At 35.2% G+C, this 23,578-nt stretch overlaps 1 protein-coding gene across 4 annotated transcripts in view; it reads right to left on the bottom strand.

Moving 5' to 3' along the window:
* ARL6 (ARF like GTPase 6) overlaps window positions 1–23,578 on the bottom strand; it is a 54,570-nt gene that overhangs the window by 15,363 nt on the left and 15,629 nt on the right. The window contains exons 5-10 of one of the 4 annotated variants that reach the window (XR_011248717.1): window positions 22,430–22,524; window positions 15,503–15,632; window positions 11,564–11,619; window positions 6,073–6,266; window positions 4,676–4,728; window positions 3,598–3,704 (exon numbers count right to left, since the gene is read on the bottom strand). Coding sequence is in view for 1 of the 4 variants with exons in the window: in XM_069550642.1 (XP_069406743.1) it covers window positions 6,241–6,266; window positions 11,564–11,619; window positions 15,503–15,632; window positions 22,430–22,524 (307 nt within the window). In the remaining 3 variants the exon portion in view is untranslated. Of the gene's footprint in view, window positions 1–3,597; window positions 4,729–5,436; window positions 6,267–11,563; window positions 11,620–15,502; window positions 15,633–22,429; window positions 22,525–23,578 lie in introns of those variants that run through there. The other 3 variants (XR_011248718.1, XR_011248716.1, XM_069550642.1) reach the window with 3 other exon arrangements.

The following is a 23,578-nucleotide window of genomic DNA, read 5'->3' as shown; positions in this document are numbered from 1 at the left end:
ATCTCCAGTAGCATTCTGGGCACCCACTGACCTGGGTATGTATGTCTGAAAAGACATTATTAGGCAGAACCATGTCAATCCCTAATGTGTTCACATTCTGGCTTCCAGAGTGTGACCCTGGTTTACTGAAATCAGCAAATGTACTACTAGAGAGCTATCTATTCCATGATAGCTACAAGGACTTTGAAGCAATCTGAAATCATGATTTTCCTGAGAGTTAGCCCAGACCTAAGTTTTAACGAGGGCACCACTGCCACCTCCAATACCATACAATATTCTGTAAGGAGGAAGAACAGGTATGAATTTGGATTCCTCCTTTATAATTAGAGAGTTTACACTTGCAGTTACACTATTTTTTTCTGATTGTAGTTGATTAGAGGATTATCTTAATAAATACATATATATCAATATTAACTTATGCTTTCTAAAGAACAACTTGAAGCAAAGCTAAAGGAAAAAAGATGGGAAAAAACCTTGAGTTAACTGCATAATTACAAGGTTTCCTTAGAAAAAGACCTTCTTAGCATTTTGGTTTTTCATTTTCTTATGAAGTGACCATAGGATGTAGAAACTCTTCCTCAGTTTGCTTCTGGAAGGTAGGATACATAAGACAGATATTTAAATAAATCTAATGGATCTATTAAGTTAAATGCAGAGTACTATAAAATGTTTAAATAAAGTGTTCTTTGTGGCACAGTAATTCTCTTACATTAAAAGAAAATACCAGACTTCCTTGTAGTCCAGTGCTAAGAATCTGCCTGCCAATGCAGGGCACATGGGTTCAATCCCTGGTCCAGGAAGATTCCACATGTCACAGGGCAACTAAGACCATGCACTACAACTACTGAAGCCCATGTCCTCTAGAGTCCATGCTCCACAACAAGTGAAGCCACTGCAATGTGAAGCCCATGCATTGTAACCAGAGAGTAGCCCCCACTTGCTACAACTGGAGAGAGCCTGCATGCAACACTGAAGACCCAGCACAGCCAATAAATAAATTAATGAATAAAAATAAATTTAAAAATACACTTGTAGACTTCTTAGACATAGTTGTTCCTTGAATCCTATTCTACTGTAGAGCAAACCCTATTCACAAAAAAGACTTAGTGCCTGCTTGCTATGGAGGGGATGCCTCAGAACTGTCCTGATTTAAGAAAGAACTGCAGTTTATTTCTTAAGTTTATACCCACTTCCCACACAGACACATTTTGTGATAACTATTGATGGCTCTGCTTGTTATATTTGAAAGTCTGATTGATAGAAAAATATTGCCTCTTACCTTTATAGAGACACACACAGGGTTTTAGTCAGCAAACATAGCATTAATATTAAAAAAAAAATTCTGTGCTAAGATACATTTCAAATAGAAAACCAGATTTTAACATTAACAAGACACCATGTTGACACAGGGTCTTGAAAACTATTTATTCTCTAAAAATTTTGTCCTCCTATGCATAAATGAAATAAAATTATTTACAGTATGAGGGTTTAACAATGTAAAAAGGGATAATCAGAGATATTATGTGAATCTAGAAATTAAACTCACTGAATGAGTGGACAGTATTCGAGATACTTACAATCCAGTAACTAAAAAAAATGCAGTAAAAGTTTCCAGAAATGGCAAGAGCTGGTGTATCAAATTTAACAGTATCAAAAAACAACAAAGAAAAAAAAACACACACAAACCCACAACACAGAAAGGATAACATATCTGTAGGATGTTAAACCTGCCCCAGAAAGCCTTGGGGAAAAAGTTAACGATCACTACTGTGAGTGAACTGAGAGCTTCCTATGACCTTTAGATATGCATTCTGATACATACACATGCACACACACTACACTGAGCCTAAGAAAATAGAGCTTAAATGTGAAATTGGCTTTAACTCCAACATTAATGATTATCCGTAATTGGAAACATAACTCTATCTCATTAATATTTTATACATGGAATGAAAGTTGTTCAGTAGTGTCCAACTCTGTGACCCCATGGACTGTAACTTGCCAGGTTCCACTAGTTATCATTTACCTCAAAATGTTGGTAAACTTGAGAAATCTAGAAGTCCAAATCAGATGCTTGGGGATAATCTGTGTGAATAAACTTTGCAACTTTAACATGCCTGATATTTCAGAATTTGCCCCATCTGTTTGACACCGTTTTAAAGAAAAGGAAGGAAAAAAGACTTCAGAAGATCAGGACATCAGTATAACTGGTAGGGGGGCCACAGAAGGGTTTCAAAGAGCATCACTTTCAGAACTTCTCTGGTGGTCCAGTGTAAAGAATCTGCCTGCTGATAAACAACAAATAACTAACTTAAAAATTTAAAAAGGGCATTACTTTTCAGCCATTTGCAACTAATTGTTCACCTTTAGTATAATTATTTAAGAAGTAGGACTTCCCTGATGGTCCAGTGGTTGAGAATATGCCTGCCAAGGCAGAGAACACGTGGGGCAACTAAGCACAAGCCTCACAACCACTGAAGCCAGCAAGGTCTACAGCCCATGCTCTGCAACAAGTAAAGCCACTGTAGTAAGAAGCCCACACACCACAACTAGAGAAAGCCCAAGCGCAGCGCCCAGCACACCCAAAAATAATTCTTTTAAAAAAGAAGTAATTTTAAGTTGCTTCATTTCATTTTAGAATGATTTTTAGCTTTCTGAGAAGGCTTGCAGAGATTAAGAACACAAATTATGGGGACAATTTAGTCTAGACTCAAAATCTGGAGTCCTCTGTTTATTTGCAGTGGGATCATAGGCAAGCTACTTAACTTCCTCTGCCTCACCTTCGTCATCTACAATAGCGGTCGGCAAAGATTTTATGCAAAGCCCCAGACAGTAAATAATTTTATGTTTTGCAGGTCACAAAACGTAAAATTTTGCTTCTTAAATAAAAAATATGTTGCTCCTTAAATAAAAAACAACTCTTTAAAAATGTAAGTGTAAAACTTATATTTAAAAAATATTTAAAACCATTATTAGCTCAAGAGCCATACAAAAATAGAACAGTAGTTTGTTCATCTGTGATCAACATAATAGAAGTAAATGCATTTACCTTACAGAGTTGTTACGAGGATTAAATATGAATTAATACGTATATGTAAAGTGCTTAGTGCCTGGCACACATATAAAATATTAAAGACATATATAATGTTTATTATTACTACTATAGTTCTAACCTACTGTTCCTCTATGACTTCTAGCATCACATGCTAAATTGAAATTTGGAAAAGAATTTAATTTGTTCTTTGTGATTTATTCCAAATCATCAGAAAAAAAGCTTAACACTCTATGTCCATGAAGCAGCCAAGTGTGGCATTAAAATCGAATGACCACCTGATGCGAGGAGCTTACTCATTAGAAGAGAACCTGATGCTAGGAAAGACTGAGGGCAAGAAAAAAAGGGGGTGGTAGAGGATGAGACAGTTAGATGGCATCTCCGACTCTATGGACATGAGTTTGAGCAAATTCCAGGAGACAATGAAGGACAGGGAAGCCTGGCATGCTGCAGTCCATGGGGTTGAAAAGAGTCAGGCACCACTTAGTGACTGAACAACAACAAAGAAGGAATAATCAGAAAGCAGAAAATATGCACTGAGTCAGTTAAAATGCACAGTATTTTAATTTACCAGAGTTACGTGCAGGATGTATTTGCCTTAAGTTTTCTCAAGGGTAACTGCATATATTTATAGAAATTACAACATGGTGGGCTGAAAATTTCAAAGGAAAAAAAATAAATAATCAGAATTCATAATTTTTAGCAGACAACCTACAAATGAAAAATATACACAACGCAGCTCTTTTGTGATTTATAAGGCACAGGCTGAATAGGGCCACATTACAAACATTTAAATGCAAAATATACAATAGGCTAACTTTTCAACATTTTATGAGGTGTCATATTGAAACGTAGAGCATAATGAATTAATTTTTGTAACACAATGATGTCTAAACATAAAAAAACCTTGCTTTAGCCTAAATACATTTTAATTGCATAATATGTTAAATACAAATGCAATACCCTCAGTGTATTTACACTTATATGGCATGCTGTGACCACTAAAGCCCAACAGAGTACGAAAGGATGAAAACAGAGTATGAAAAGATGCTTATAAACTAGATTTGGAGATTACGGAAACAAAGGAAACAGTCAGTACCTTCTTCTATGTATTTGTATAGGTATGAACTACTGTAGTTTGTGGAATACTAATTAGCTCAGTATTAACATAGTTTTAAGAATTATTCTTATCATAGTCATTTCTGCCCAGTTTAAAATTTGAAGTGTTAAACAGACTTGAAACAAACAAAAAGCAAAAATAAATAAGTAAAGCAGTAGTCCTTTGTCCATGACCTCCTCCACACCCATCCTATTCTCCCACCCCAGCAAAGACTTTCCTATCCTTTTAGCTATTCTTATGACAGATATCTCTATATTTCTAAAATCAGTATTACTCTTAGCTCTTGAATCATCTATTTTAAACAGATTGTTTTGTTCTGAATCCCAGAACCACCATTTAGCTCTGTGATCTTAAACAAGTAACATTTTTAGGTCCTTTCCTTGTCTATAAAACAAATACTAGAATCTACTACATAAGGTTATTATCAGGATTATATGACACAAAATACCATACGTGTAATAATATTTTGCTCAAAATACAATGATAGCTATTATTATTGTTACCTTATGGTAGGTAAGGATTTGAATTCTCTTGCACCACCACTTTTTCCATCCTCCTAAAATAGTTATAGCGTATCAGTTTTTTTGTTGAATTGCAGTGTTTTCACCTTCACATCTTTTTTATATTTGAAGCAACTCTAGATTAATGAAACTCACTTTGTATCCTCATCAAAACCATTTATGAGAAGTTGGCAAGCTAGCTAAAATGCTGGCTTTCCAATGGGAATAGTTTGGGTAATTTTCAATTTGCCAAATTTCAAATCACTGGGACTTCTGGACTAAGAGAAACTGGATTATAGAATTTTTACTATAGCTTTAAAATTATTATATACAAATCTCTGTGAAACATGCCACTACTGTAGTCACTGTAATATACCTTTATTATTCACTTACCTTTTACCTTCTGTTTCTTTCATTTTCACAGCTAAGGATATTTAAGATGCTACATACTGTATATTAGTTTTCCTTTATATGGAATATTTTTCAGGATTTACACTACTGCTCTATCCACAGTTCCCCAGTGATTGATTAAAAACAAATGCTTCTATTTAGTGTTTACAATTTCAAGTAGTCTCTAAGTTGTGAGAAGCAACACAATTTGCAAACAGTAGATGGCAGAAGTATGTTTAAAATTCTAAAGAATATTTTTGCAGCAGTTCATGCACAAGAAAATCATAGTTTATGAGTCACAGTCTATTTTAACAAAGTACCACAGTAAACTGGACACAATTTAAAGGAAGAAAGAAAAAAATCAACTGCAATAATTAATCTTAATATGCAATATTTTCATTCAGCCAATTAAATAAATTAGACACTATGTATGAAAAGATTCTCAAATTTCCCCTCATTATCTTTTAAGTTCTCTGAGGATAAGCAACATGTTTTATTTACATCACCATTGCCTAGGACAATGCCAAACTAGTACAGATACAGAGATATTTCACATGTATTCACTGAATAAATGAATTCTGTTTAACTTGGTCTCAGATAATTTGCAAATGTTTGACAGTAAAACACCAAATGCCATATTAACACAGCATTATTCTTTTTGGCATACAAAGCACACTACTTGATACATTACATTTTAGGTTATGTTGATGGTGACATATAGTAAAGCTTTAATATATATTAATTTACCCAAGGACCCTGATAAATAAAGTTCTTTTTCACAAGCACATCATACTACAAAGTCATATCATAAACTATACTTTGGGACAATTAAAAAATAAAATGCATTAAAGATATCATTAATCATGATGGGGTACTGAGATAACTGACTTTATAAACATTCTAATTACAATCAAATGTAGACCTTTACCAAGAAGTTGATAAATCTAGGGAGGGAGCTCTTTGGGGGGGAAGATTTAGTTTTGATATAATTAATGGCCAGATTAGCATACCTGAAGTCCTATCTTCTTAAAAACCTCATTAAGAGTCCATAAATGCAAGTAGAAGATTATAAAGTATTCTTAGGTGTAAAGACACCTTTAAAAAACGTAAAGTATTCAGTTTGCCTTAATATATATTTCTTCAATTGAAAACTGTTGAGGTTTCCAAATACTATTTTTTCATGTCTTCACAGCCTGGATCTGATCTGATAACAAAAACCAAACAAAAAATTATTAGTCTCTATAGGGCAAAATCTACTTTCTAAAGTAATCAAAGACAAATCCATAACAATAGGTATAAACCCATGCATACAACTGCTTTTTTTAAAAGCACAATTCATATTATAGTTTTTGTCACTGTACATGCACCCAATTAGACTCAACTAGTTCTACGAGGCTTGTATTAAAAAATCAGTCCCTTGCCTCATCCCTTCTTTCTCCCTTCACAGGCAACTACTTCCAACTCCTTTTTAGGTGATTACCTCTGTATCTCTAAATAATATGCTTTTATCATTACTTATTGAATTCAATGTAACACAGGGCTTCAGCTCTCACACATTTGTACACCATCTTCTGCCACCCTCATGCTTCCAATACTCCCATTTTCCTAAAACAGTAATGTTTTATGTGAATGCTACTCACAGCTGGGACAAGGGATACACTTCAGTTACTTTTCCTTTCTTCTACTATATTTTGTTTTCCCTGCAGTGAATAATTGCTTTTCATCCCTAACTCTGCCTTTTTAAAAATGTAACTAACATTATACTTCAATCCACTACTTTCACACCGTTTCAGGCTTTACTAGTATGAGGCATAAAACTGGTCTATCATCTTCACTTTCTTGAAGAACTCTCCATTATAGTCTTGTGCAGACTCTTTCATCTGACCAGCTGTTCTCCATGCTCGTCCAGGTATTTTCATATGGGATCTTTCATTATAACTCTAGGATCTCTACTATCAACCTAGGGGTTCCTTCCCAACTTTCTTATGCAGACTTCCCTATCTCATGGTACCTTATTTTTCCTGCTTTATTCCTTTGTTTTTGACAAGTATACCTCTGTGGCTACTTTAGTATTAATAAACTGTATAGAAAGTGAACTCTTGAGACTTTACATGGCTGATGATATCTTAATTCTCTACAGTTACAATACACTGATACTGCCTGAGAATATTATTTTCTCCTTAGATTTTTCCAGGCACTGCTTCCAAGTGTTGCTGGTGAGAAGTCTGATGCTACTTTGTTTCCTTATCTAAGGAAATCTTCTGATGAAATCCCTTATTTTCCTCTCAGGAAATATGGTGAATTTTCTACCATCTTCAGTGTTGATTTTAATGATGCACTTTGGTGTGCGAATATTTTCATCCACCGCCTTGGGCTCTAAAGGGGTCTTATAACTAAAAACTCATCATTCAGTTCTGGAAAATAATGTTTTATGATTTGATGACTTTCCATTATTTTCTCTGTTCTCTTTTAGAAATTCCTACTAGGATTTTGGGCCTCATAAATGACTCCTTACTTTATCTTTTCTCCCCCCATTGTCTTTTTCGTACTTTCTTAGAGAATGTCTCTATTTTATCTTCTTTTGACTGAGTTTTCCATTTCTACTTGTTGTCCAGTCACTCAGTCATGTTCAACTTTTTGCGACCCCATGGACTGCAGCATGCCAGGTTTCCCTGTCCTTTACCATCTCCTAGAGCTTGCTCAAGTTCATGTCCATTGAGTTGGTGATGTCATCCAACCATTTCTACTAATCTATTATTATTTTTCAAGAACTCATTTTTTTTCAATTAGTATTCTTGTCATATTCATGAAAGTAATATTCTTTTATCTCTTTGAGGCTACTTGAATAGTGTTTTGAAATGTTCTCCCTAAATAGTCTTTTTGCAAACTTTTTCTTTTGCTCCATAATTCCTAATGTTTTGTCTTCAAATACTTGGCAATACTTTGCTATCTTCTCATATGTATAAGTGAACACTATAAAGTTGACTGGAATTTCATTACAGGTGTGAGGCTTGTCAAAAGTAATCTTCATCCTAGTGTACAGCTAGGCCATTTCCTTGAGAATTTCTAATGGTTAACACCTTTAGAACTTTTCTCTTAGCTGGTCTGACTCCTCAAAGCTGGCTTTTTATCTTCTACCTATTGCCAGTGTCTTCTAGGAGAATCAGGAGAAAGCAGAACATGGTTATAATCTTCAATATGAAACTTCCATTTATTCATTTTCAGTTTACCATTCCAACACACAGTTGTGCTCAGAGTTCTCCACTCCAGAGATACTGTGCGACTTTCTGCAAAGAATGAACCTTCAATCTTCTTCTGGGGCACAGAGGTATACCTGTGCATCTCCTTTCAGTCTCACCTCATCCTTATTTCTAATTTCCATCAATTCCTGAGCCTTTGAAGAGATCTGCAATGTAAATTAGGACGGTTTCCAGCTTTCTCCAGTGCTAGCTTTGGAGAAGGCAATGGCAACCCACTCCAGTACTCTTGCCTGGAAAATCCCATGGACGCAGGAGCCTGGTAGGCTGCAGTCCATGGGGTCACTAAGAGTAGGACACGACTGAGTGACTTCCCTTTCACTTTTCACTTTCATGCATTGGAGAAGGAAATGGCAACCCACTCCAGTGTTCTTGTCTGGAGAATCCCAGGGACGGGGGAGCCTGGTGGGCTGCTGTCTGTGGGATCGCACAGAGTCGGACACGACTGAAGTGACTTAGCAGCAGCAGCAGCCAGTGCTAGCTTAGAATTCCACTCTCTCAAGTCTGTTAAGTTATTCAATATTCATCACATATTTGGCTTCAAAATTTGGTTACCATTTTTGTCACTCCCATTATTTTTGTCCTCAGTCTCTTCACTCTTAGTGAGATTTGAAGAGGGGATGAAACTGTGTTCAATCCTTGGCTTTTCAATGGAATGTCCCTATACACAGTTTATAAAATTCTTATATAAAAACTGGAAGCATTATAAACTTTTCCCATATGATAAAGTGACTCAGTTAATAAGTTTCATGAGTCATGTGGAATGATGTTTTGTTTTTTCATAAATACTTAAGTTTCGGAGCTAGAAAACAACTTACACTTCTGCGATAGTTTCTATATATCCTCTGGTGGTTTTAAAAAATACTTAATAGTCTACTTATGGCATCTTGTCTTTGGGCCGTAATTGACAATCCCTCCAAAAGAGAATAGAATCATGGCACAAAATGTGTCATTTAATACTTTATCCTCAGTTTTTCAACCTTAAATTTAAAATAATAAAATTAAATTGGTCCAAAATGAACCAGAGCCTTCTTGTTTACGATGTTAGGAAATTTCAGAATTTTGCAAGGAAAATGAAGAGATTTAAGTTCAGAACATCTTTCAAAGATTTACAGAAAAACTTCTTGATAGTAAGTTAACAAGAAGAGGCACAGACTAGTTTCCTAAATTTACTGCTACTTATTTTGCAAAGTAGATTTTTACCTGTTTTCAAATCCAAAGACAGGAGCATCAAAAATATAAACTATTTACTATAACATAGAAATTATGAACAAAGGATCTCCTACTCAAAACCAAACTGATATAGTTTTAAATTTGCATACTAAGTTTCCTCTTCTGTTAAACAGAGAACTTACATAAAAGGATAAACTGAACATTCTTTGAGTGCTTTCTTAAGCTAGGCACTTTAATACATAGAGCATTTCATTTAATCTGTATGGCAATTTTGGATATTTTTTTTAATTTTATAGATGAGGAAAATTATCTGTATAATATAAAGATATTAGCTAATAATTAACAAGTAGTAGACTATATCTGACAGACTCAGAAGTCCAAGTGTTTTTTACTTCTACATCCTGCTGCCCACATAAAATGGGGATACTACTACTTACCTTGCAGAGAATTGTAAAGTTTACATAAAATACTATGGCAACACAAGGGCACAACTTTTTTTTTCAATAATGTATCCTTCTTATAAAGATTCGGGAGTTAAGATACAAAGAAATATCAATGACAAAATTAGATTAGAGTTGGCAAGTGGCATTGTGATGTTGGATCACTACTGACACCTAGTGGCCTTATTGTTACAGACAAAATAAAAAGATGTACAATTTAAAATCCGGATGACCATCACTTATTTTCAGTTAAATACTGTGCTTTGTATTTTTTATTATGAACAATTGTGGGTTTCCATTCACACTATATCTCTGCTGTGAGCAATAATAAGTACTTAAAATAAGAAATAAAGGTTGAAAATATGTTTCTCTAGAATGTTCCTTTGTAATCTATTTGTTTTATGTGGAATCAGTCCCATAAAATGGTCACTTTGATCACTTCTTTACACAGTCTGAAAAACTAAATTGTTGGGTTCAAAGAAAAATCCCACTAGTGATTCTGAGAACTTTTAGAGGTTCTCAGTTAAGTTTCACTTAATTGTAAAATGTAACTAGAAGGTTCTTTATAGTGTAATGGTAAATGGCATGATGACTATATAAACACAAAAGAGGGAAACAAAAATACAAGTCTGTGTAGTTAACTAGAACGCCACATTTTACTAATAACACAAATATTTATTAGATATACATTTAGTATGTTGAACTAAAGAAATATTATGTCTCTTTATGTATGGTAAGCAGGCTACTCTTAGATCCACCATGACATACAGTAGAGGAAAAAAAAAATCACATATACCTGGAATAAAAAGGATGTGTAGAAGAAATTAAATTTATAGCCACAAGACCACAGCTCATGAATTAACAAGTTAATCTCATTATTCACCCTTATTCAGGGCAGGGAGGTTCCTAAAAGAAATTATCCCCTGTCCTGCTCAAAAATGGAAATTTTTGTGCTTGACCTTCAGGGTCCTATAATAAGAAGGACTTATAGAACTTGGTTTCATGCACATTCACGTTTTATTTCTCTGTGTGGGTCACAGTGCTTCAGGCCATTCCTGTGTCTTGTAGACAATGTAACCTTAGGGAAAACGATAGATCTGGTATAGTAAGCCTGTACCAACTGTGATGGCTATTTTGATGAATAACATATAGAACTGTGATATACAGAAACACTAATAGAATACCAGTATATACAGTACTAATATGAGTAATGAAATTTGTAGAAACATGCCATGTATAAATGGAGCTATATGTGGAGTACAGCATGACTCTTGAAAGACACATGCCACAAAGAATTTATTGACAGTAGGTCTAAAATTTATCCCCAAATTCAAATGTGCTTCTATTACTAGATCTGACAGAAACTTATTGCTATAAATTAAAATTATACTCTAGAGTTTTCATGTATATTGATATAAGTACTTTTTATTTAAATAAATCCTTCATAAAAATGTAACTGAAGTAAATGGAGCAAGGCATTGGATACTTACTGTATTGTATTTTCTGATAGCAGAAATAGATGGAAACAAGAGGGAAAAAGGCAGTGATATAATAAAAATAAAATGTAAAAAAGGACAGAAATGTGACTGGAAAGAAAATAAAGGCTGGAGATGCAGTTTTTTATGATGTACCTTGAAGCCAGTCTACACCTTCTTGCAATCCTTCTCCTTTTATGGCATCACTAGCACTGAAATAAAACCAACAGAAAAATATCCATTTCATCAAAAAACTGTAAGAATAAATAATTACAATTTTGCCATATGGCAAAAAAATATATTTAGTAACATCTGAGCAAAACTGGTTAAGCACTGAAACTGAATATACATAGGATATAAAAGTCTGAATGTTTAGGATCAAGACATGAGAAAACTAGTCATTAATTTATATGGACATTTATAAAAATATATCATTAAAATCTTACTATTTTAGGAATATTACTTGGACTGGCATTAACAAAACATACTTTGAGCTATTCTCTCAGTAATGGGATTGTAGAGCACACCATCCTACTTTCCCCTACCAGCCTCAATGATTCAATAACATTTATTTATTAGAAATGCTTTACTTGGGTTGTAATTTAACCACAGGATGGAGTGACTTTATTTGAAATGAAAACTGATATCTAAAAGGTATAAATCTGTAACTGTAAGTGTGGTAAACTGGCAAAATAAAAAAATCCCAGTAGACTTCAACCACAGTTTTATATTTATTGGTTTTACAAACCTCGATAGGTTGTTTAACTCTTTGGCCTTCAGTTTTTGCTTCTGGAAAATGGGGAAATATTACCACTGGCCTCATGTGATTATTATAAGAATTAAATATTTGAGATATGCACATAAAACATTGAATACAGAGTCTTTTCACTGTCATTCCATTCTTGAAAGTAAGTAAGCCTAAATCCTTATTGTGACATTATTTTATAAATAATAAAAATTAAATTATATAAACTAAAACAAAATGTAGAGGATTTTTTGAGTATGAAATAATCTTTTTCTGAGACTCACATTGACAGTTTCTCACGTTACTGATATAATTACCTAATAACAATTAGTATACATAATTAGATTTTCTGTATGATTAAGATTGCTTTTAGTGTGCTGAAGCATGACTTTAAAATGTACTAAATTATCTTAAAACAGTTAATTTGATTCTAATCAAGAGAAATTACTTTCAAGGAATTATTTATTGGACCAAGAACATGACTCATCATAGAATTATTTTAAAATAGGAAGACAGAAATAAATAGCATGAGATATGCAATTATTCAAAGCAAACTATGGATTACCTTTATTAATAGCAAAACATCACTAACTGAAATACTTCTATCAAGAATGATCAACGTATTGACTTTTATCACAAACTTCTAGTCCCATATAAGAGCACAGGGCCATGAAGAAACCCTTCTCCTTTGGTGGAGGTGTCACTACATTTCTAAAAATCTTGCATCTTTCCTAATAATTCCCAAATATTTAAATTCTACCTTTCATTTCAAATAAATCATAAGACTCATAACTGGAATAAAAGACAGAGTCTTCACCATTTTCTGCAAGGCACTATGTGACATAGCCCCTGGTTATTTCTCAGGGGCCTCATCTACAATTTCCCCCTGCCTCTCTGTTCCAGCCAGCAAGGACTTCTTGCTGTTTCCAGACAACATCAGGCACATTCTTATCCAAGAGCCTTTTCACTTGCTGGCCTCTCTATCTGGAAAAGTTATTCCTTCAAACCTTTGTGTGAATTGCTTCTTGACTTCAATTGTATCTCAGAGGAAGAGCACATTCATTATTCTTTCTCTTACTATTCTACTTTTTTTTTCACCCTCCCAACTGATGTTTTTATTATCTGTCCCCCTCTCAAGATAGTAAAAATGCAAAGGCAAACATGTATCACTCCAGGGACTTAGTCAAAGAACACATGGGAAGAATTAAAACAGGATCAGACTTGAAAATCAGAGTTGACTATCTGTTTAGTAAAAGTCAAAAATAAACCAAAAAAAATTTCCAGACTATACTTCTCTATAATCTCTCCTTTACTATCCAAATTTATTTGTACCTAAAGCAAGAGAGATGCAATATTTTATCTCTGTACCACTCAGCATTAAATTTTTTTCTCCAAAATTAAAGGAGGAATTTATTTTTAGTTCAAATAAAAACCTTAACAAGTGAAACACTAATTGGAACTTAGTGAGATGTCCAGTTTGAATTAAGAAGTCAAAATTTTAGACAAACTTAAAAGAAAAACTTAGCCTTATTCTACAAGTTGTACAGAAAATAAAGAAACTGGCAATATGCTCTAAGTCCATATCCTTATAGCATCAGCTATTATTTTTTTCTCTTATTAAAAAAAGTTAAGGTGTCACAATTAAATAAATAAAACTAACAGAATTCAATAGCTAATTATTAAGGAGAAAGACATTTTCCATTTGCAAAATTAATTTCTACTTCAAAATTAAGAGGAAAACTACATCTTTTACTAATTAGAATTGACCCGTATTTTGAATGTTGTACTTTCCATTAATGTAGTCAGCACACTTAGGGCAAAAATTAAATTATTCTACTTTAGATATTATCATTTTAAGTATGATTTACAAAAATAGAAAGGTTCTATCTTAAGATAGTTCTCTACACCAAATCCCTCCTTGCTTTACCAACAAAATACCACAAAACCTCAAATTCCAACTAAAGAATAATTTAGTAAACACTCATTTTTCCTCTGATTTCCAAAGTAAGGAGGGTTTTACTCATGATATGTGGCCTTAGGTACTGAAAAATTTCAAGGGATTTCTCAAGTGCTATAGTATTACTCTTTCAGCACCATGGTTAGCTCTTAAAGTTTTCCTCTGAGTTCTACCACTTCCTTCTTTCCTTGCTGTCTTTGCCTCTGTGTTCAGCCTTTCTCTATAGAGGAGAAGGTGGGGGCCAGGGACAGGTGGGGGCGGGGGTGAACAGAAGGAAGCTTAATGTAACATAAGGTGGTGGTGTAGTCGCTAAGTCATGTCTGACTCTTGTGACCCCATGGACTGTAGCCTGCTAGGCTCCCCTGCCCATGGGATTCTCCAGGCAAGAATACTGGAGTGGGTTGCCATTTCCTTCTCCAGGGGATCTTTCTGACCCAGGAATTGAACCCGGGTCTCCTGCACTGCAGGCAGATTCTTTACCAACTGAGCTATGAGGGAAGCCCTCATAGGGTAACATAAGGTAGCAGTAGGCATTAAAATACTATCTAATATATAACTTCTGGTTATCCTCATCAGAATATTTTGGCAGAAAAACACACTGGAATTAAATATATTAGTAGGAAACTGCTTTCCAAATAAAAATGTATGATAATATCAGACTCTAATTATTTAAGAGTTCAGTTTTACAGTATGTCCAAATAAGATAGATTTTTATATTTGTTTATTCATATCAACAAGTATTTATTGTGTATCTCCTAAGTACCTATGACTAGGTACCTAGTAAACAGGCATTGTTACTATTCTGGGGGTTACAGAGTGAAAAAAATCAATGAAATTCCAGGTCTCATGGTACTAATGGACTAGTATAGGAAGACAGACTATAAAAGAGAAAAGAAAAAAAAGAAGAGGTCATATGGCAATAGACGAATAAAGCAAAGTAAGGAAAAAAAACATAAGAGATGGGGGTAATATATGTAATATTTCAGAGAATTATCAAGAGAGGTCTCTTTCTTAAAGAAAGTGCAACAGTAAGCAGGAAAATTATTTTAAAGAATAATTCAGACAAAGGGAAAGTGCAAATGCCTTGAGATGGAACTGTGGTTGGTTGATTCAATGTGCAAAAAAAGAAATTAGTGTGGTTGAAGCTGGTTAAGTAAGCAGATTGGTTAATTCTTTTAAAGAGTTGTTTTAGTTTTTCTATCCCTGAAAAGATTTGAAAAGGTTTTAACAATAATATGTTACTGAATACCTGCAATACTACAATTTTATAAAACATAATCTTTACCTTTCATCCTACCATGTTAAGTCACTTATATAGTGAGCTTGTAAAAAAAACCCTGAAGGTGGAGATTTTTTCAGAATGATAAAATGAAATGTAAATAAAAGACTTTACCAAATATGCCATGGTTTATCTTTGATGTCCTCTAAACACAGCAACTGAGATACTTTTACAGATGTCAGTGCATCTCTAAGATCCATTTTGTTTGCAAAGAATAAGATTGGTATTCGACGGTGCTTAATATCTAAAAGAGAAAATAAGACTATCATCACACTTCTAAAATCCTTAAAACTGAAATCCACTAAAATTGTCTTCCAATCACTTCTTCCCAAATCACACATACATAAACATTTAAAGGCATATACTGTCAAGCATATATTTAAGTGATAACAGAATTTAAAATACTCTTCTTCCTAAGATTATCTGCAAAGTCCATGGAATTCTACAGGCCAGAATACTGGAGTGGATACTTTCCGTTCTCCAGGGGATCTTCTCAGCCCAGGGATTGAACCCAGGTTTCCCTCATTGCAGGAGGAATATTTACCAGATGAGCTACAAGTGAAGTAAGATTATTTGCCCTCTTGTTGGAACTGTAAACCAAAGATGGATGAGGGTGGCGGTGGAGGGCTCATTAAACAGTTACTGAACAGCACCTAGCAAAGAGTCAAACATTTTGTTTCATTTTTACTGTCAACACAAAGGAAGAAAACTTCAAACAGAAATATTATAGAAGGAAGATAAGAATGTAAATGGACTAGTCAAAAGACATAGGGTGGCTGAATGGATTTTTTTAAAAGACCCATACATTAAGTTGCCTATAAGAGATTCACTTCAAATACAAAGAAACAAACTGAAAGTGAAAGGATGGAAAAAGATATTTCATGCAAACGGAAATGAAAAAGATGGTGGGGCAGCAATGCATGTATCAGACAAAAAGAGACTTTAAAACAAAATTATAAAAAGAGGCAAAGAAGGACAATAAAGGACAGTGCTCACGGGATCAATTCAAGCAGATAAAGACAGTTGTAAATATGTATGTACCCAACATAGGAGAGGTTAAATATATAAGGCAAATATTAACAGATGTAGAAATTGACAGCAACACAATAATAGTAAGGGGTCTTTAACTTCCCCCTTCCATCAATGGACAGATCATTCACATAGAAAGTCAATAAGGAAACAGTAGCCTTAAAAGACACATTCAGTTCAGTTCAGTCGCTCAGTCATGTCTGACTCTTTGCGACCCCATGAACAGCACGCCAGGCCTCCCTGTCCATCACCAACTCCCGGAGTTTACCCAAACTCATATCCATCGAGTCAGTGATGCCATCCAGCCATCTCATCCTCTGTCATCCCCTTCTCCTTCTGCCCCTAATCCCTCCGAGCATCACAGTCTTTTCCAATGAGTCAACTCTTCACATGAGGTGGCCAAAGTATGGGAGTTTCAGCTTCAGCATCAGTCCTTCCAATGAACACCCAGGACTGGTCTCATTTGGGATGGACTGGTTGGATCTCCTTGCTGTCCAAGGGACTCTCAAGAGTCTTCTCCAACACTACAGTTCAAAAGCATCAATTCTTTGGCACTCAGCTTTCTTCACAGTCCAACTCTCACATCCATACATGACCACTGGAAGAACCATAGCCTTGACTAGACGGACCTTAGTCGGCAAAGTAATGTCTCTGCTTTTGAATATGCTATCTAGGTTGGTCATAACTTTTCTTCCAAGGAGTAAGCATCTTTTAATTTCATGGCTGCAATCACCATCTGCAGTGACTTTGGAGCCTAAAAAAATAAAGTCTGACACTGTTTCCACTGTTTCCCCATCTATTTCCCATGAAGTGATGGGACCGGATGCCATGATCTTTGTTTTCTGAATGTTGAGCTTTAAGCCAACTTTTTCACTCTCCTCTTTCACTTTCATCAAGAGGCTTTTTAGTTCATTTTCACTTTCTGCCCTAAGGGTGGTGTCATCTGCATATCTGAGGTTATTAATATTTCTCCCGGCAATCTTGATTCCAGCTTGTGTTTCTTCCAGTCCAGCGTTTCTCATGATGTACTCTGTATATAAGTTAAATAAGCAGGGTGACAATAGACAGCCTTGACATACTCCTTTTCCTATTTGTAACCAGTCTGTTGTTCTGTGTCCAATTCTAACTGTTGCTTCCTGGCCTGCATACAGATTTCTCAAGAGGCAGGTCAGGTGGTCTGGTATTCCCATCTCTTTCAGAATTTTCCAGTTTATTGTGATCCACACAGTCAAAGGCTTTGGCATAGTCAAGAAAGCATAAATAGATGTTTTTCTGGAACTCTCTTGCTTTTCCATGATCCAGTGGATGTTGGCAATTTGATCTCTGGTTCCTCTGCCTTTTCTAAAACCAGCTTGAACATCTGGAAGTTCATAGTTCATGTATTGCTGAAGCCTGGCTTGGAGAATTTTGAGCATTATTTTACTAGCATGTGAGATGAGTGCAATATCATACAGGTCTTAAAGACATTAAAGGGATAATGAGAGGATGATACAATTTTATACCAATAAATTTCACAACTTATATAAATTAACAAATTAACAGATTTGGTTATATATTATTAGAAGTGACCCAAGAAGAAATACAGAACTTTAATAGCCCTACCTCATTTAAATAAATTGAATTTACAGTTCATACCCCCAACATACACACAAAATCCTGAACCAGATGGCTTCATTAGTAGATTTTATTTAATGCTTAAGAAATAATACCAATTCTAAACAAATCCAAAACATAAAAAAAAAAAAGAGGAGTAACTGCTCTTCAAGTCATTTTACAAGGTCTCTACAGCCCTAATACAAAATCAGAAGAGGCCATTACAAGATAGAAAATGACAAAATGAAATCCATTATGCTAAGTGAAATAAGTCAGAAAAAGACAAATACCATATGATCTCATATGTGAAAGCTAAAGAAGACAAAAAATATCTAAAGAAAACAAACTGATGGATGCAGAGAAGAAATTGGTTGTTGCCAGAGGTGGTTGGAGTGGAGAGAGCCTGAAATGGATGAAAGGGGTCAAAAAGTACAAACTTCGAGTCATGAAATAATTTATGAGATGTAATGTACACCATGGTGACTACAGATAGTAATACTGTATTGGGTATTTGAAAGTTGCTAAGAGTATATCTTAAAAGTTCTCATCACATGAAAAAAAAAATTTCTAACTATGTGTCCTGATGGATGTTACCTAGACTTGTGGTGATCATTTCACAGTACAGTTGACCTTTGCACAATGTGGGGGTTGGAGTTCTGACCTCTGCACATTCAAAAATCTGTGAAGAACTTCATGGCTGGCCCTCTGTATCTGCAGTTTCACATTTGTGGATTCAGTTAACTTTGGATCATATAGCACTACTGTGGCATTATTTGAAAAAAATCCACATGTAAGTAGACCTGTGCAGCTCAAATCCCAGTTGTTCAAAGGCTAACTGTATATACAAATATCAAATCACTATGCTGAATACCTGAAACTGATATAAAATTATGTCAATTATATTTCAAAAAATGTTCACACCAACTTTATTCATAATTGCCCTAAACTAGGAACAGTTTAGGTATCAATTACTAAACACTGGATAAACAAACTGTGTTACAGTCATATAATAAAATACTACAAAGCAAATAAAAGGAGTAAACAAGTGATACATACAATAACATGGGCGACTCCCCAAAACATTACACTGAATGTAAAAACCTAGGCACAAAAATGTATGTACCTTTTCCCACCATTTATATGAAATTGTAAAAAGGCAACATTTTGGAGACTGAAATCAGATTAGTAGCTCTTCTGGCCCCTTGTAGGGGTGCTGATTGGAAAGGGGCATGAAAGAACTTACAGGGTGATGAAAATGTTCTGTTTCTTGTCTGGGAGCGTAGACAAGAACAGTTACATGAATATATGCATTTGTCAAAATTACAGAACTGTATACTTAAGATTGGAGCATTTCTCTGTAATACATGTTATATATAAATTCTTAAAAAAGTTCAATATATATTTCAGCTGAGAAATCCCTTTTTTGGGAATTTAACCTATAAAATAAATGCGTAAGTATATATAGATACATGGACAAGGCTTTAGTTGAGGAAATTAAGGTTCCCATTGTATTTATTTAAAGCAGATGTTGTAAGACATATTTCATGTTTTGGTCATGTCATGACTTTTTGGGGGGAGAAAGGGGAAAGATTAACAAAAAGGGGATGTGGAATCAAAAATGCCTTCTCAACGCAGATGAAAGATAAGTTTTTAAAAGTGAAAAAGTCACAGAAAAAGCACAGGTTGGATAGTTTTCCCTCCACATATTTGAATAAACTTGAGGTTGTCCAATAAAAATACCAAAGATATTGTGGTTAAGCAGAAAGAATTCTTAGAAGGCCACATACTATTTCTGTTTTTATTCTAACAAATCCGCATTTCTTTTAAATCATTTTCTAAAAGTCCTCTTCTAAAAGTACTGGTACTAAGCTCACTTAAATCTTTCTGCATGAGCAAGGATAGAAATGCAGAATTCCACAGCAGTACTGAGAATTCCTGGTGGGTGGGAGGGAAGGAATATCTAGCAACAAGTGAAAGATTGAATAAACCAGGATACATTCATAGTATGGCATGTTAGTCAGTCAGTTCAGTCGCTCAGTCATGTCTGACTCTTTGCGACCCCATTAACCGCAGCACGCAAGGCCTCCCTGTCCATCACCAACTCCCGAAGTCTACTCAAACTCATGTCCATCGAGTCGGTGATGCCATCCAGCAATCTCATCCTCTGTTGTCCCCTTCTCCTCCTGCCCCCAATCCCTCCCAGCATCACAGTCTTTTCCAATGAGTCAACTCTTCACATGAGGTGGCCAAAGTATGGGAGTTTCAGCTTCAGCATCAGTCCTTCCAATGAACACCCAGGACTGGTCTCATTTGGGATGGACTGGTTGGATCTCCTGCAGTCCAAGGGACTCTCAAGAGTCTTCTCCAACACCATTGTTCAAAAGCATCAATTCTTTGGCACTCAGCTTTCTTCACAGTCCAACTCTCACATCCATACATGACCACAGGAAAAACCATAGCCTTGACTAGAAGGACCTTTGTTGGCAAAGTAACGTCTCTGCTTTTTAATATGCTATCTAGGTTGGTCGTAACTTTCCTTCCAAGGAGTAAGCGTCTTTCAATTTCATGGCTGCAGTCACCATCTGCAGTGATTTGGGGGCCCAGAAAAATAAAGTCTGACACTGCTTCCACTGTTTCCCCATCTACTTCCCACGAAGTGATGGGACCAGATGACATAATCTTAGTTTTCTGAATGTTGAGCTTTAAGCCAACATTTTCACTCTCTTCTTTCACTTTCATCAAGAGTCTTCACTTTCTGCCCTAAGGGTGGTGTCATCTGCATATCTGAGGTTATTGATATTTCTCCCAGCAATCTTGATTCCAGCTTGTGCTTTTTCCAGCCCAGCGTTTCTCATGATGTACTCTGCACAGAAGTTAAATAAGCAGGGTGACAATAGACAGCCTTGACGTACTCCTTTTCCTATTTGGAACCAGTCTGTTGTTCCATGTCCGGTTCTAACTGTTGTTTCCTGACCTGCATACAGATTTCTCAAGAGGCAGGTCAGGTGGTCTGGTATGCATGTTGCTGCTGCTAAGTCGCTTCAGTTGTGTCCGACTCTGTGCAACCCCACAGACAGCAGCCCACCAGGCTCCCCTGTCCCTGGGATTCTCCAGACAAGAATATTGGAGTGGGTTGCCATTACCTTCTCCAATGCATGAAAGTGAAAAGTGAAAGTGAAGTTGCTCAGTCGTATCCAACTCTTAGAGACCCCATGGACTAGGCATCATTAAAAGAATAATTGTATATATACAATTTGACTTGAAAGGATTTCCACCATGCAGTGATATTTGAGAATAGGAAGATGCAGAAGAGTATACAGAATATGATCCTATTCTAGTAAGTAATGATGACAGTCCTCATAGCCCCCAACCCTATATGGTTGGCTTTCTGTATCTGCGGACTCCACACCCACAGATTCAACCAACCATGGATGGAAAACACTCAGGGAAAAAAATTACAGAAAGTTCCTGAAAACAAAACTTGAATTTACCGTGTGTTGGCATTGTATTAGTTGCTTAGTCATGTCTGACTTTTTGTGACCCCATGGACTGCAGACCCCTTCTCCAGGGGATCTTCCAAACCCAGGGATCAAACCCGAGTCTGCTGCGTTGCAGGCAGATTCTTTACCACCTGAGCCACAGTATTTACATTTTGTTAAGTATTATAAGCAATCTAGAGACGGTTTAAAATACATGGGAGGATGTGCATAGCTTCTATGCAAATACTACTATTTTATATAAGGGACTTGAGCAACTACAGCTTTTGGTATCCTTAGGGATCCTAGAACAAATCCCCCATAGACACCAAGGGATAACTGTATATATCTTTGGTATCTGTATATGCTGGTGTGTGTGTATATATGTTGGTATATCTGTGCATATATATATATGATATGAAATTATAAGCAAAGGTACAAAAGATAAAGTACCAAATTGTTAATACTGTTATCTTAAAAGGGAACTGGAGGGCTGGCAGTAATTTAAAAATAGAAAAGATCTGTTTTAAAAGAATTCTCACAATAAACATGTCAGAAATACTGTGATTACACATTCACATCTACGTAAAGATGGCAACCAAAATATTTTTAAAGTGTTGAAACATCAATTTTTAATTTCACTCTTATTCTTTTTCTGTTCATCTACTTTGCTACTGATACATTATTTACATGATCAGGAAAAAAGGGCACTTTTAATTTCATGAAATAAAGATCAAACACCTGGAAAACACTGCAAATGGCTTTGAAATTTAAAAAAATATATATAGTATTACAAATTCCACATAATTAATATGCTTTAAAATAAAACAATTTTAAATAAGTTTATACAGTGTAAACAACATGTTTTGCTGAATCAAAGAACAAAACATCATACATGACCCCAAAGCATAGACATCACAGACTGAAAGAGACACACATCTACCTGGATGATTCAGAAGAGTACGAAGTTCTTCTTTGGCCACAACCATTCTTAATTTATCACTACTATCAATGACAAAAATAATGGCTTGTCCTTCTCTGTGTAATACAAAGAATGAGAAAAATTAATGATAAACAAACATTTTTCTACATTAACTATTCATTTGCATATCTTAAACCATTTATTACGTCTTCATGTCCTATGATGATTTATCATTACAGGCGTTGTTGCTGTTCCTTATTAGTTTATATAAATAATTAATATTGCCATATTTTGGTTACTATATTAACCAAATTAGTCACATTTCACGTAAAGTAATTTTTATTCATTTGGATCATAACGTGGTAAATTTAATGACTCATTTCATAATTTTAAAAAATAACAAGTTGGGCTTTCCTGGTGGTTAAGAATCCACCTGCCAATGCAAGGGACATGGGTTCAATTCCCTGATCCAGGAAGATCCCACATTATGCAGAGTAACTAAGCCCATGCGCTACAGTTCCTGAACCCACACTCTAGAGCCTATGAATCACAACTACTGAGCCAAAGCAACTCAACTTCTGAAACCTAGAACCCATGCTCTGCAATAAGAGAAGCCACAACAATGAGAAGCCTCCATACTGCAACTAGAAAGTAGCCCCCGATTACTGCAACTAGAGAAAGCCCGTGTGCAGCAACGAACTCAGCATGGTCATAAATTAAATTAAAAAAAAAAAAAGGTAAAAAACATAACCCTATTACACAGGCACAATTGTTAATATTTGCAAATAAATCGTTTCCAGCATTTTCTTTGTACATGTGTGTATGCGTGTGCACTCAGTCCTGTCCAGCTCTTTGCAACCCATGGACAGCAGCCTGCCAGGCTCCTCTGTACGTGGAATTTTCCAAGCAAGAATATTCATACATGAATATCTACATTTGTATTTAAATGGAATCTTGTGTTTTATTCTGCCTTTCTGATATATATGTACACTTCCTTGATATTTTTTTATAGTTTGAACTACTTTTATATGAAGCATTAAAGCATAAAGAAGCTTTCAATAAAGTTTTTTTGAAAGATGTCTTTCCATAACATCTTTCATTATACTGTAAAGTATGAGTATGTCATTAAATAGTGTATCAAACTTCTATTGTTGGGCTTCATAGAATACT

This window comes from Ovis canadensis, chromosome 1 (assembly GCF_042477335.2).
Source record: "Ovis canadensis isolate MfBH-ARS-UI-01 breed Bighorn chromosome 1, ARS-UI_OviCan_v2, whole genome shotgun sequence".
In the NCBI taxonomy this organism is placed as follows: domain Eukaryota; kingdom Metazoa; phylum Chordata; class Mammalia; order Artiodactyla; family Bovidae; genus Ovis; species Ovis canadensis.
Note: the sequence above shows the minus strand (reverse complement) of the source record. Positions and strands in the feature narration are given on the sequence as shown.